The sequence below is a fragment of the Topomyia yanbarensis genome, chromosome 1, assembly GCF_030247195.1.
Source record: "Topomyia yanbarensis strain Yona2022 chromosome 1, ASM3024719v1, whole genome shotgun sequence".
Lineage (NCBI taxonomy): Eukaryota > Metazoa > Arthropoda > Insecta > Diptera > Culicidae > Topomyia > Topomyia yanbarensis.
Window position 1 is genome coordinate 190,271,695 of NC_080670.1, and position 14,818 is coordinate 190,286,512.

The following is a 14,818-nucleotide window of genomic DNA, read 5'->3' on the forward strand; positions in this document are numbered from 1 at the left end:
AAGCGACCTTCACTGCTGAGGTCTCACGATGGCCCCACACTTTGTTGGCCGGATTAAATCTCGTGCTCGAAAGATGTTCTGAAGTGGTACAAGGCTAACGTAGTGTTAAGAAAAATATTCGTGCATTTGGATATGGCTATGAAATTGAATAAAACGAACATGGAAAAAGTGTGAATGGGAGAAATTTCATGAACCTTTTCTTGTGATGCAATTTGATTCCGTGCGGTACACCCCTTATTTATTCTATGCCCGTCGCGTTTGGTAATTGAAGCATAGGATACGAGTAGGCTTTACTGGCTCTTATCTCGTTAATCAAATATAATTGAAGACCCATTCAACTCTATAGTTGAATAGAGTGTACAGTTTTAATCGGTCAACGTACCCTTCCTAATCCGACAGGCGTTGTGATCCAAAATTTCCAAGCTTCCTTTTTCGCGCCTATTGGTTCTAATTTGATCCGGATTAACGAACGATTAGGGATTTGTGAGAATCAAACATACTACTGGTAAAATAGCTAAACACAATTAAATTCAAAATATTGATTCCTAGAGGCTACGAAAAATATTGAAATAATGTTAACAGTATATAACGTTAATTTAAGAACCAAGTTCCACTTGCTAGGGTAAACCCATACAGAAGAAGCCCTACGCAAACAAAAAACTACCATGCAAAAACAGTTCCTTTTTCGCATCACTTCTGTGCGAATAAGAGGTTCGGAAGAAGCACTACAAGAATCAGTTTCATTTGCGATAAAGAGAAAACTGAAAGTAGTCCCTTGTCACACTTATGTATGTTCATCAAACTGTGCACTTTAGTTTGTGCTCAACACTGGAACAATTCGGAAGTGAAATTCGCTCGCATTCGCCAACGGTGCGTTGCGGTTCAAAATTGCCAGTAGAGGTACACGCCTCGTGCATAAACAGAAAAGAAAACAGAAAGTTGAAAGGTTATCAATTTAAATGATTATATTCTCATCCGGTCTATGTTGAGTGTTGAACAAATTGGAGATTAACTACTGATAGTGAACGTAATGGTGAGCATTCCGAAGTTTTGTTATATACATAATTGCAATTTGCGTCTTGGGGGCCATCCATAAATCATGTCACAAGAAAAGGAAGGGGTAATAAAGTTGAAGATGACGTGCCATGATTTTACTGAAGAAAATTTTTTAAAAACAATATGACGTACTAGGAAAGAGGAGTTAATGGCATGTGTGACAATTTTTGATATGGAGGAGTCAATTTCGGGCAATTTTTGTATGGGTAATGGACCCATAAGCAATTGTCAAGACCAAAAAGATGTTTGTGATAAAACAATAACCAAATAACAGACCAAAACAGACCACGTGAGGTAGTGGAATGTTTGGAATTCATTCTAAGGCTTCACTGCAAACCTCGACAGTTGTTTATGATTATGTATTGATCGAACCAGCACCCCTCAGCATATTTTCATATCAATGGTATCAGAAAAACAAAAACACATATTATTATTTCAATCTGAGTGGTACTACAGTTCTGCTTTAATCAGCGAAGCAAACAAACGTGAATTAGTTTTGATTGGAATACAAATATAACACAGCGCGCACTTATTTCGCACATAAGGCCATATATCTACTTTCTCTGTGGCAGGGATAAGTGGATTAGTTGTTGAAGCAGGTGCAAAAATAGGATATCGTACCTGAAAGCTCGAATTTCAAACGCTTTGGTGGATTAGCCGCACTATTAGCCCGTGTGTGTTAGAAGTACTCTACAGTGGAAAGGATTAGCATCAGTCAACCATCAACGGGGTCCATCCATAGGACGCTATTCAAATGAAGTTCAAGCTATTTTGACCATAAAAAGGTTCGCCAGGAAAAATCTTTGTTGTGGAAAACAGTAAATTATATGAACATAAAGGACGAAGATTTGCGATGAAAAGTTTCTAATTAGGTATCCCTATTATGGACGCCATCGCGCGATTTGCAAAACGAATCATTCTACTTTTTCACCCCATCAAAACAAACATAAGCTTCACACAGGAAACAATCTCATCAGCTGTTAGAGAAGAGTTCCCAAAATTGCGGTTGCAGAGAATACCATACCATAAGGCTAACAAATTGTAATGACTAGAGTTCCTATATATAGAGTTAGGCGGACACAAAAGCCGGAAAACTGGCAGCTCTTATTCCAGGAAGAAAACACTAGCAACCCATGCAAATGTTCAAGCTCTAGCTTAATGATTTCATTGTCGTCGTGAGTACGAACTTTACATGTACGAATAGAAAACCAATTCGAAGATCTGATGATATGATTTCATACTTGTGCGAATATCTCTTTGTGTTACAAAAAAATCTTGATCTTCTCGTTTCTCTACACTCGATAACACAAGAAAAGAGTAAAATAATTATGACCATAATTACAATACCTTTCCATATACATCCAAAGAGAACATGTTATGTGACGTCATGCTCGATTGGCTCCGCCATTTGACGTGTTCAATTGGCTCCGCTCAGTGTCTCCGCCTAACTATGAATATAGTAACTATAGTAATGACTAGTTCCATACCATACATCGTCGCTGTTGTGCTATCTTATGACAAACGCCATTTTGGGGTAAACTGAGTTGGATATGCCACATTACTTGTCTAAAAAATCTCTACAAAGTGGCGTTTAGAGAATTTTGACATTCTGCTTGGTTACTGAGATATAGCGAGAAACGAGCTGAGAAATTTTCAATTTTTTGCTTCAAATGACTGTGTCTGGGGATTGGCTCTAATTATCTTTATGTATGAGATGTTTTTATATGTAAAACTATCTGATAAACACAATGGCATAATCATTTTCGAAACAAAAATGCACGAACTGTGAGAAAAATGCAATTTAAGTTTTAAACTGGAAATATAACATATTTGGCAACACTGTAACCAAAAATAACTATTTTTCTAGATTCCCTGACTCATTTCATTCAAAATGCATCTCACCGATTGTTTATAGACCAAATGAAGCCAAAGATATGAATAAAAGTAAATAATTGATGATTTTTTTCTATGGAAAATTTTCCATGCACGATTATGACACGCCATACAAATTTTGTCATCAATACACACCTATGACACGTGTGAGACCGACTTTTGTTTACATTTTTAAAGAAAACTCGCAATGTAGTTAACCGATTTTCGTAATATTTGAGAGATTAATGCAGAATAGATAGAAGCATCATTTGTCTTCTTTGAATTGTTTATACCATTTATAAGTTTCAAGATATTCAATCTCAAACTTTAAAAATCGTTTTTCTCGAAATGTGCAAAATGGCGCTTGTCATAAGATAGCACAACAGCGACGACATAGCATTGTCATGAGTATAGTATATCTGAAGCAAACTTAGCGAAAAATGGAACCTTCGCATTTCTGGATCACGTATTATAATACATGGCATAGCCTAGCGTTTAACGAGTGATTTTATGGTGAATTCATCAAGTTGAATTTAGGTGATAGTTCTTTTTTTTATCCCTTTCATACATCCTTGACCTGACGGACGAAGCTATGGTACCTTGAACACAAGCAACGCAGATCCAAGGCCACCATTGAAATGATAAGTTCTGCGTTTGAGATGTACTCCACCCGGTTGCCAGACGAATACCTGTAATTATTACGTGTGATTATGTATGTATATGTCTAATTGTGAGTCCTACTGTGGTGATTTGTGTACGGAATGTGTAAGTTTTAGCGTTCGAGTACAGGGGTGCATACTTGTCTGAGTTGGCGTGGATGCTCACTAATTGCGTAAGAGTGTGTGGATGTTTTTTCGAGAGTTGTTCTACGGGAGCTGTAGAGTTAGGCCGATGACATGCTTACGCGATTTGCGAAGCGGTAGCGGTAAGCGAAGCGAATGCGTTTGACCTATCTCTTTGGTGTGTGCATGTAGAACGCGCAATACTGTCATAGTAAAAGCGGGGCGAACGCGGCAAAAGTGCTCAGACGCGTCCGCAAACGCTTCGCTTTCCGCTTCAGCTTGTCATCGGCCTTAGGGTATCGGAGGAGCTACCCGTCAGAATCACTCGCTACATTTGCAGACGAGATCAATTGCAGCGGGTCGTGATTCTAAATGATATTTGTTGTACGGTACAGACATGTGCAAACACAGGGACGTCACGATCGCGTGCATCATCACGAGGGGCTCAAGCGTTTGTCCGTTAACGTGTTCGATCGCGTGAGCGTTTGTATGTCGCGTGTGCTAGCGTGCATGTAACTTCGTATGTATAAATTCGATTTTATAACCGTGTTTCCGTTCGCAAATTCGCGTGTGTTCCTAGATGATCGCGCGCGGACCGTGAATCTGATACATAATTTTCGCAGTATGGCTCAGATGCTGAAAGAGAGTGCGTTCTTCCATATCACTTTCGCGTATTCGAGATTTTGGATGTATTGGTGGACGATCGCATTTGCATGTTCGCCCCTGCCAATTCATGACGAGGGACTCAGACATTTGTATGGTAGCGTATTCGATCGCGTGGGCCTATGTATGTCGCGTGTGATGGCGTGTATGCAGTTTCGCGAGTATACTTTCGGTTCTGTAGTCGTGCGGCCATGGAGCAGACTTCCGGACGTGATCGAGCCGTGACCGCGCGAACACGGGCGCCTGTGGGTTAGCGTTTGTAAATTTGTGAATGCTATCACGATCATTTTATCATCGAGGTACTATCTGTGCTTTGGAGATCACGGGCGTATGTGTGCATGAGTTATCGCGTAGGACTGTCAAAGATTGTTTGGTATATTGTCATCTTCGGGAGCCCTGACATGGTACAGTCCAAATTTAGGAGAGGTTCAGGTCGGGGCTTGTCGCTAAGCCCAAGGTGCCTCCAGAGAGTACTTGGCCCCAAACCCACATTGTACATTATTTCGACCATGGCATAAGTGGGTATTAAAGGTCCCCAAATTAAGTACTAAATTTGATCACAATGTAGCTTAACTAAAAATAAAATAATCGTATCCCAAGTTTCTATGTGATACCACTTTGGTGGAAAAGCCCCCGGACCACGTCAAGGTACAGTATCATGCCGAGGGCTAGTTGAATTTAAGTGATAGTTCTGAACAAATATTATCATAATTAATCAGGATAAAAATTATCATTTGTTAGTATTCGATGATTGTTCGGTTAACCAATTTTTTCTTAACACTGTTGTGGTCCTGAAACACAAAACATCTGTTTTGATGAAGAAAGAAGCTGCTCACGCAGTGTTGAAAATTGCTCAATTTTTATCTTTTGATACCCAATATAATTATCCTAGAGAATTTTCAATAGGCTTATAGTATGGCAAAGGTAGTCCAAGACAGTCTAAGTTGAAAAAATATATCAAGACAACAAAGATATATTAAAATTCCCTTTTTCACCGTTTAATAAACCTGTTCCTGGCAGCACTGCTGCAGCGGTATCAAATCAGGCTAATTGAGTTCTACAAGATGACGACACGAATGAACTTATGATGAATGAAGTTCATGTTTGACAATTCTCGGTGGTTTGTTTACTTTGTCAATTGCGTGAGTGCGAGTGCAACGGGTGCTCATCTGTTATATTCGAACTCACGTAACTCCCATGTAAACAAACCACCGAGAATTGTCAAACAAAGTTCATCCGGCTCATTTTGTGGGGTTATGTCGGTTGGTGTAAAACCTAATAGCAATAACTTCAGTGCTGCGGATAACATTTATAACTTTTAGAGCTCGAATGAAAGGTAGTAGTCCCAATGATTAGCCTTAATTGAATTTTGAACGTCAGATATCTCAATACCATCATCGGAGTAACACTAATAACTAGATGCTATGCCATATTGTCCCAAGTGCAAATGAGATCCACTGTTTACTCTTTCTCTTTCGAATATTCAATCACTAAACCTTATCCTACTTTTCAGCATTCAACCAAAGACTATGTTTTCGACTAACAAATTATGCAAATTTTTAAAGGAATCACCTTCCGATAAACACTTCGTGTTGTGCACCTCCCCATTGACCGCAAGTTGCAAAAAAGAAGAAGACCGACTACCTACCGACTACGACGCAGCCCACCTCTTTCTTGCTGAGGAACGTAAAGTAGCCGGTCCCTGCCAGTCATTGCCGTCGAGTGTCCGGTACGTTTCGTCGTACATGATCACAATTACGTTGCGCATCGCAGGGAAGACATCCTTGACGAGCACCGCCAGTCGTTGCTTTTGGGTGGTCGCTTGTACTTCCTACACGGTTGGCCTCGACTTCCGCTTTGTCATGACCATGTCCATGTTGGCCAAATACTTTTTGACTGTCTGGCCAGTCGCACCTTGCCTTCCGCTTCAGCGTTTGCTGCATCTTCCGGTCACGTAAAGTCGTCGATCGGACGGAATTCAGCTTGCACTCGATTCTTTCACCTTTCTCCAGAAGTGCCAAGTTCTTGTATATGAGCGCTCGGCAGTATCCGGCCGACACAAACTTTTTTGCTCCGGGGTGGAACCGACGGTAATTACAAACCATTAAACGTAGTTGCTTCACTGCTTTCGCCATGGCTACCGTAAACAATATGATAGAGCTGTCAATTTTTTTCTGTATCTATATAGCCTACTTATATTTATTGGAGATTCGCGGATGGACTCACCACCAGGTGGTAGTATAATCATATGAAACGTCAGTGAACCTAGTCTCTTTTTTTAATGCCAGCATTATCGTGATATCCGTCGCCACAAGCTCAGACACCACTATCCACGACAATACATCGGAAATGAGCGTCCAGCGTGTAATGATTTGGCATGAGTCACGGCATCCCACGAATAAAATCATGACCCATATCCAATCCCTTCAACCAAGGTTTCGTCGATACCTTCGGGATTTGCCAACTTTCGAGAGTTCTCTGCTGAATAATACCGAATAATTCATTGAAACAAATTGGTCCTTCAGAACTGTCACTTTCTAAAGCACTCGCCTTAGCTAAAGAGCCCGTCCGGGTAATGAGGCAGAATGGAGTGTTGAGAAGGTATCCAAACCAAGGCAATCTGGAAAAAAATTTCAGATAAACCACTAAGGGACCATTCATAAATTACGTAACGCTTTTAGGGGGGGGGAGGGGGTTCGACAAGTTGTTACATATTGTGACATAGGGGGGAGGGGGAGTAAGCTAGATCGTTACGTAACATGTTTTCACGGAAGAAAAATTTTTTTTTCAAGGAATTTGTTACGTAATAGGGGAGGGGGGATAAAGAAATTTGTGACAATTTGTTACATGGGGGAGGGGGGAGTCAATTTTGGGCAATTTTTGCGTTACGTAATTTATGAATGGTCCCTAAGGAACTTCCGTATTTTCCACAGACAATACGGGGAGTGCTTTCCATACTACGGTGCTTATTAGAAAATCCAACTAACTCAGTTTTCTCCGATGCGAGTTGTGATCGGAGGTTGGTTGCTCTGATTTGTGGATGGCGATGACACAAATTTGTCTCCAATCGTGTGGGACAATGTTACCTTCCAGAAACTTTTTTAAATGAATAGTCTGGTAGATTCTTCAACAAGCTGAGCTTGACTGTCTGGCCTGGGGGCTTTATTGTTACTGGATAACAGAGCAAGTGAGAATTCCACAACCGAAAAAGGGTGTTTCGTTCTGTGCCGGAACGCAGCCCGAAAGACCTATGCGACAGGACGAAATCCTAACAAACCTTCTTGGTGAAATCGAATATCCAACGGTTTGAATATTCCACACTCTCATTAGTACTCATTAGTACTGTGTCGCATACGCCATGCTCCAATGAGTGCTCATCGATGTTTCACTCGTTAATCCGCCAACGAAACAACGACAGTTATCACGTTTCTTAGCTTTCATCAAACTCTTCATTCGCGTTTCTAACGTCGAGTACTATCGTCGTTCCGGAAGGCTTTATACGCGACAACTTTCTCCGCGTATACGTTTGAGGACTCTTTATCCTACCATGGATTGGGAAATTATTTTTGAATACTCCCGGCGAGTACTCGTTTCGACTGAGCTTGAATCGCGACCAAATTTAAATCGGACAATAACTTGTACTCTTCCTCCGGAGGAAGTACCTGCGTCGAGCCGATAGTTTGGGGTATCGCGGCAACGTAGCTCTTCCAATCAATGTTTTGTGTGAGGTCATACAAAACATTGATTGATTCCGATGGGCTTTAGCCGTTGGGTGCTGAGACTACGATCGGTAAATGGCCAACATCGTGGAGATAAGGGAATACCCTCCACGTGCAATCTAGATGTAGCGAAGTCGACCAGAGGGGTAAATCTAATGAGCTTGAGCGTGCTGATGCGCTAGGAATCCGTGTAATTTCACCAGTGTTCAAAATTGTCAATTTGAAGTTGATTAAAGAAAATCTGCAATCTTCATAAGGGACCATTTATAAATTACGTAACGCGAAAGATGCCCAAAATTGACTCCCCCCATGTCACAGTTGTTTATCCCCTTCCCCTCCAATAGAAAATACACTATTAGTTTTTTTCCTTCAGTAAAAACATGTTATGCTACGTTCTAGCTCAGTGTCCTACCCCCCCCCCCCCCCCATTTGTCAAACTGAAACATTTTGCCATACTCGCTCTCCTTCGGCGAAGGCAACGAACGCAATAGCGAGAATCATGCCAAACGCCGGCGGCCCGAGAAGCAGCACGAGACGTCTGCTATCTACTGTTTCGTCATCGATACTCCGATATGGGGTTCCTGCCTGGAGTGCTGCGCTGAAAACCAAACGGAACCGTGAAAAGCTAAACAGGACATTCCGGCTGATGGCCGTATGAGTTGCGAGTGCCTACAGAATAATATCGTCGGAGGCAGTATGCGTTATCGCCGGGATGATCCCCATCTGCATTACCCTGGCGGAGGACGTGGAATGCTATCAGCGGAGAAATGCACGTAACGCTAGGAGAGTGGTCCGAGCGGACTCGTTGGCTAAATGGCAACAGGAGTGGGACAACGCGGAGAAAGGAAGGTGGACCCACCGACTCATCCCAAATGTGTCGGCCTGGGTACATAGGAAGCATGGAGAGGTGAACTTCCATTTGACGCAGTTTTTGTCCGGGCACGAATGCTTCCGGAAGTACTTGCATCGGTTTGAACATGCTTCGTCACCCCTTTGCCCGGAGTGTGCGACTGAGCAGGAGACACTGGAACACGTGGTCTTCGAATGCCCTAGGTCCGAAGAAGTTCGTAGGGGTATACCTGATATGACAGTGGACAATATCGTCGAAGAGATGTGCCGTGACGAACATACCTGGGACGCTGTCAACAGAGTGGTCTCGAGCATACTCTCCGAGCTGCAGAGAAAGTGGCGAAGAGACCAACAAGACGCCACAAATCGGGTTTCGAGAGAAATTCCGCCGCTGGGGAACTCTCCAACTGTGTAGACTAGGTCCACCGCCGGGGACCAGTTGAGTAGTACGTGACGTAGCACCGAGTTAGGTCGTCGGGGCACCTGTGAACCGGACGTCAAGCTTCACCGGCATCGCCGAACCGATCTCGGCACCCTACCAGGTATCTCGTGAGTAGGCTAGATCCACCGCCGGGGATAAGACCGAGTAAACCGCGTCGCAGAGCTAGCAGTGGGTCGTTGGGGCGCTGGTGAACCAGAAGTTACGCTCCACCCGGAATCACCGGATAGACCTCAGCACCTACTGTATGGCCCATTGAGTAGGCTAAATCCACCGCCGGGGACTAGATTGAGTAGATCGGGACGACGCGGAGAGCAAAATGGATCACAAAAACAAACATCGGAATCAGGAGAAATCTACCGCTCGGTTGCAGGAGAATAGGCTAGATCCATTGTTGGGGACTAGACTGAGTAGTTCGCGAACAAGTGAGGGCGGGAGCTGAATGGCTCATCGGGAAAGTAGAGCGAAACGAAACGAGAGAAAGCCAAAGGGCTCAAGAAATTGTGGTGCTGAAACAAAAGAAGAATCGGTATCGGGAGAGCTTCCTTCGCCGGGCAACTCTCCGTCGGCGTAAGCTAGATTCACCACCGGGGACTAGACTGAGTAGACCGCGACGAGATACCACCACTCGCAGGTCGTCGGGGCATCAGCGAACCGGACGCCCTGCTCCACCGGAGTTGCGGTGCTAACTGGCACAAGGGAGCCGAAGGGCTCGGTGAATTAGACAGTGTGAAGTTTGCCGCCCAGATTGTCTTCGTAGAAGAGGAGCATTAAGTCTCGACTCACAGCCAGCTTTCCGACTGCCATGCAGAAATTGCCAGTCTGTGTGGATGGTGGAGAATTGGTGGTGTGTCGAGGAGTGGGGCTGTAACCCTGCGGAAGAAACGAACTAGTAAGTAGTTGAATTAGAGTGTCTGCTATGCACATAAAAACCCCTCCCCGAAGTAATGCCGTAAGGTGGTGCCGGAGAGGAATAAGGTTCTGGGCAAGAGCAGTGGTTTTTTAGCGGGTCGGGTGATGGCAGCCCAAACCCGTTCCCTGGGACATTGGGGTTTTTGTACATTTTCCTTCAGGTCTCAGGGTTTTCCTGATTTTTTTACCGTTCTCTAAAAAAAATACTCGCTCTCCCTTACGTGTTACGCAATTAATGAATGTTCCCAAAGAGGTCCTTGAAACAGCCCCATGTTCCAGCAAATGTCATACTCTCATCGTTATCCACACCATCTATTTCTACCTTATGAGCTGATAAATAGACACAATATTCCTTTGTAAAAAGCTCGGAAGAAGCAATCTAATTTTCCTGCGTTTAGCTGGGTAACAAGACCCTGATATTGTGCGAGCGGATCTTGAAAATTTTGGTCGCAACCGAGAAGTATTCTGCCAGGTCGTTAGAAATTTTTAATGAATTCAAAGATGTAGTTTCGGGGCTGAGACAATGCCATAAGCGGATCGATTGATAGCTCTGGGTACCGTTTAAATCGGGGATTTCCAGCAGAGCCCGCCTGAATCTCGAGTGTCGATTCGACCTCAATTTGGCCATCCAAAGTGAAAATCGTCATCGAATAAAATAAATAAATAACGGGTATTAGATACATTTACAGAATATAGGGTGGAAAGAATGAAAAAATGGTACTTAGCTACTTAATCCTGATTTCAGGAGTACACCGACCCAAATTAACATGTCAAACACTAATCGTTAATCACACCATCTATTTCTACCTTATGAACTGGTATTTACCATAATATTCCTTTACTATAATATTCCTTCGTAAAGCGCTCGGAAGAAGCAATCTGATTTTCCTGAATCCAGCGGGATGACAAGACCCTGACCTTGTGCGAGCGGAACTTTTAAATTTTGGTCACAGTCGAGAAGTATTCCGTCAGCGAATCGGTTAAGAGCTTTGATTACCGTTTTATTCGGGGATTTACAGAGTCTTGAGAATCGATTCTACCTCAATTTGGCCATCCAAGCTTTGGAGCTCCTTTGAAAAAGAAAATGAGCATGATTTTCGTTTACCGTGACCCAAAATCAACCTTTTTCTAGCCACTGTAAAAATATTACACTAATAAATTGATGAATTTCAAAAAAGCAATTGAATCTTTTCTAGATGATTTAATTCGAGCCCCCAATCTCGAAAAAAAACGAAACATGTTGGACACGTTAAAATTCCTGCTCTTCGTGATTCTACTGTTCATCACTATCATCCTTAATCAAAATGTCACGTCAAAAAAGTCTGGCGAACGAGATCTTAGCCAATTCTGGCGCCTGGAAAACGCAAATAGAAGTATGTAATAGTGACAAACGCTAAAGCTTTTTTAATAACAACCATTTCTTTTATTTCAAGCACTCAAACTGGAGAATGTATCTCTCCCGTCAGGGGTGTACACTGCGCTTGAACAGGGTCTTATAATTGAATCAATTCTCGATTTCAAAAACGACATAACCACAAAATGGATTGCTCGAGACAATTGGACCTATTCGCTCGATCTGCCCTGTAACCTCGAGGAACTAAACTATACGAATGTTCTACTAACTCTGCACGGAGTGGATACTTTCGCATCCGTTTTTCTAAACGGTGTTCTCATCGGCGAGACCAACAACATGTTCGTGCGCTATCGGTTTGATGTTAAGCCTAAACTAAGGAAAGAGGTAGGTAAGGAACATTACTACGAATTATTACAGATTACAGATGTTTAATCAAGCCGTCATTACAGTGCAAAAACTTCTCGCGTCTAGCCATAACAATTCGGTCTCCGGTATCGGAAGCAAAATCCCTATCAAAGAGCTATCGACAACGGAAAATAGTTCCGGAATGTCCACCAGCGGTCTACAACGGAGAATGTCACGTTAACTTGATCCGAAAAATGCAAGCCAGCTTCGCATGGGATTGGGGACTGGCGGCACCTTCGATGGGCATATGGAAACCCGTTCGGTTGGAATTTTACAATTCCATTAAAATCCGAGATATAACTTTTTCTTTGACCGACGAAGAGACGCACTGGAATGTTCTGGTGGGAGTACATTTGGAAGCTGGAATAACGCGTAAACGTGTGAACGGGACTTTAACCTTCAAATTATTGTAAGTTAATAATGCCCAAATTTAAAATGAGAATGCCCAAATTTAAAATGCAGATTTTTTTAAATTTTCCAGGGAAGTAGAACTGGACCCTAAAGAGCAAACAATTACGGTTAACGAATCCAGTAATGAATTCGGCGAACTACAGATAGAGCACACTTTAACCATTCCAAAGGCATCAGTGAAACTTTGGTGGCCGAACGGTTATGGTAGCCAGAAACTCTACAACCTGTACGTAAAATGGGAAGACAACCTGGTCAACAGTATTAGGGTTCACGATCGCGACACACTGATTGCTGAGAAAGTAATTCGTGTAGGTTTTCGCAATATCAAACTTAGCCAGGAGAGAACCTCTGATGGGCTGATGTTTTACTTCATAGTAAACGACATACCGATGTTCATGAAAGGGTCGAACTGGATTCCGTCCTCTGTACTCCCGGAGAGTTCCTATGACGAAAACTATGGTACTTGATAAATTTATATTAAACTTTTTAGGTTATGTTTCAACGCATTTTTACCGTTACAGTAAAGTTCCTGTTATATGCTGCCCGAGACGCAAACATGAACATGCTTCGTGTCTGGGGAGGGGGCGTATACGAGAGTGATTACTTTTACAAACTGGCCGACGAACTAGGAATTCTTCTGTGGCACGATTTAATGTTCGCCTGTTCTATGTATCCTGCGAACAAAGAATTCCTCGCGAATGTCGCAATCGAAGTTAACCAGAACGTGAGGCGAATACAACATCATCCAAGTGTGGCGCTTTGGGCAGCTAACAACGAGAACGAGGTGGCATTGCGACAAAATTGGTACGGAACTAAATCAGATGAGGTAGCATACATACAGGACTACAAAAAGTTGTACGTGAAGCTGATTCAACCGGAAATTTTGAAAGTAGATAAGTGGAGACCAGTGCTGATATCGTCACCTTCGAACGGAGACTATTCCGTAGAGGAGGATTACATTGCTCAGAACCCTCAGGATCCTCGATACGGAGACGGTAAGTTGTCTGATAACTTTTAAAAATATTGTTTAAAACAGAAATCATTTTTTTTAGTTCACTACTACAACTACATTATGGACGGGTGGAATCCGATAATCTACCGAGGAGGACGATTCATCTCCGAGTACGGGTTCCAGTCCTTCCCAGCACTTACCAGCTGGCCAATTCGTGATCTAAGCAATACACAACTGTCGGATTTGATCGACCATCGACAGCACAGTCCGCTCAGGAACCAACCGATCATGGAAATGATTGAAAAAAATCTTCCAACGCCATCGGTTAATTCAACAAACTATTGGCGCGACATCATCTACCTCAGTCAGGTGTCACAGGCAATGATCGTCAAAACCGAAACCGAAGTGTACCGATCGAAACGGATCGAGCAGGGTACGATGGGTGCACTTTACTGGCAGCTGAACGATGTATGGATAGCTCCGTCCTGGTCCAGCATAGAGTACGGTGGAAAGTACAAAATTTTGCACTATTGGATGAAAGAAGTGTTTGCTCAAAAGCATGTAGTGTCCTACATGAATCCTAGGAAAAAGCTGGAGCTGTACGTAATTCGTGACACACTGGGACCGGATGAACAGTGGTCTGTAGAGATTAAAGTTCATCGATGGAACACCTTCCTGCCTGTTGATCTGATAACCTACGACCCGATCACTGTTCCGGAAAATACAGTTGTTAAAGTAGATACGCTCGATATATATGATCGTCTGAGGCAGAAAAAACGATTAGCAAGCGATCATTTGCTTCGTATCGATCTTTATCGCGCAGATAAAAAATTGGCCGAAAACTTCGTCTTTCTCGATAAAATTAGAAACGCTGTAAGCATATCGAATGCAGCTCTTAAAGTAACAATTGCCGCTGTAAGCTGCAACAAGGTATCCAATATTTTACGTGTCAGCCTAGAGGTGACAGTTGAATCTCCAGCAGTGTTCGTCTATCTGGAGCTAACACCGGAAAACAGTGCCCTGAAGCAGTGTCAGTTCTCCAAAAATGGCTTCCTGCAGTTTACGCCCATTAGAACCGTTCACATGCAGTGTGTGGATGCTGGATGTAAAGCTAAGCTACAGAGTAGTGACATTACTGTGTTAACGGTGAACCAAGTAATGTTGCGACAAGACAATTAGTTGAATTAGTAAATTAATAAATAAATAATAAAAATATTTATATTTTTTTTCATTTCTCGATGTAGAACGATTATATGGAAATTCAAACCACTCATGAAATCGGTTACTTGGTTACCAAGGTTTTGCGCCCATTTCATAAACGATAAACATTTTTCGCAACGAAACGGTTGTAAACTTTTACTATAGTAACTGCAACAAACATGCTCAATGCGTCATTATGAGCTA

The 14,818-nt window shown here is 42.7% G+C and overlaps 1 protein-coding gene across 2 annotated transcripts; it reads left to right on the top strand.

The window, feature by feature from the left end:
• Positions 1 to 795: 795 nt before the first annotated feature.
• LOC131685040 (beta-mannosidase-like) lies at positions 796 to 14,629 on the top strand. Of its 2 annotated transcripts, none has more exons than XM_058968422.1 (7): positions 796 to 1,033; positions 11,471 to 11,665; positions 11,726 to 12,030; positions 12,096 to 12,460; positions 12,533 to 12,921; positions 12,984 to 13,457; positions 13,515 to 14,629. In XM_058968422.1, exons 2-7 carry the CDS (start codon positions 11,530 to 11,532, stop codon positions 14,591 to 14,593), a joined length of 2,748 nt encoding a protein of 915 aa, XP_058824405.1. In that variant the 5' UTR covers positions 796 to 1,033; positions 11,471 to 11,529; the 3' UTR covers positions 14,594 to 14,629. The 2 variants fall into 2 exon arrangements, with proteins under 2 accessions (XP_058824405.1, XP_058824394.1); XM_058968411.1 differs by having other exon boundaries at positions 11,489 to 11,665.
• Positions 14,630 to 14,818: the final 189 nt, after the last annotated feature.

Coding starts and splice junctions, on each gene's coding strand:
- LOC131685040 (XM_058968422.1), top strand. CDS start 11,530: ATGTTGGACACGTTAAAATTCCTGCTCTTCGTGATTCTACTGTTCATC. Junction 12,461..12,532: donor ACTTTAACCTTCAAATTATT/GTAAGTTAATAA, acceptor TAAATTTTCCAG/GGAAGTAGAACTGGACCCTA. Junction 13,458..13,514: donor GGATCCTCGATACGGAGACG/GTAAGTTGTCTG, acceptor CATTTTTTTTAG/TTCACTACTACAACTACATT.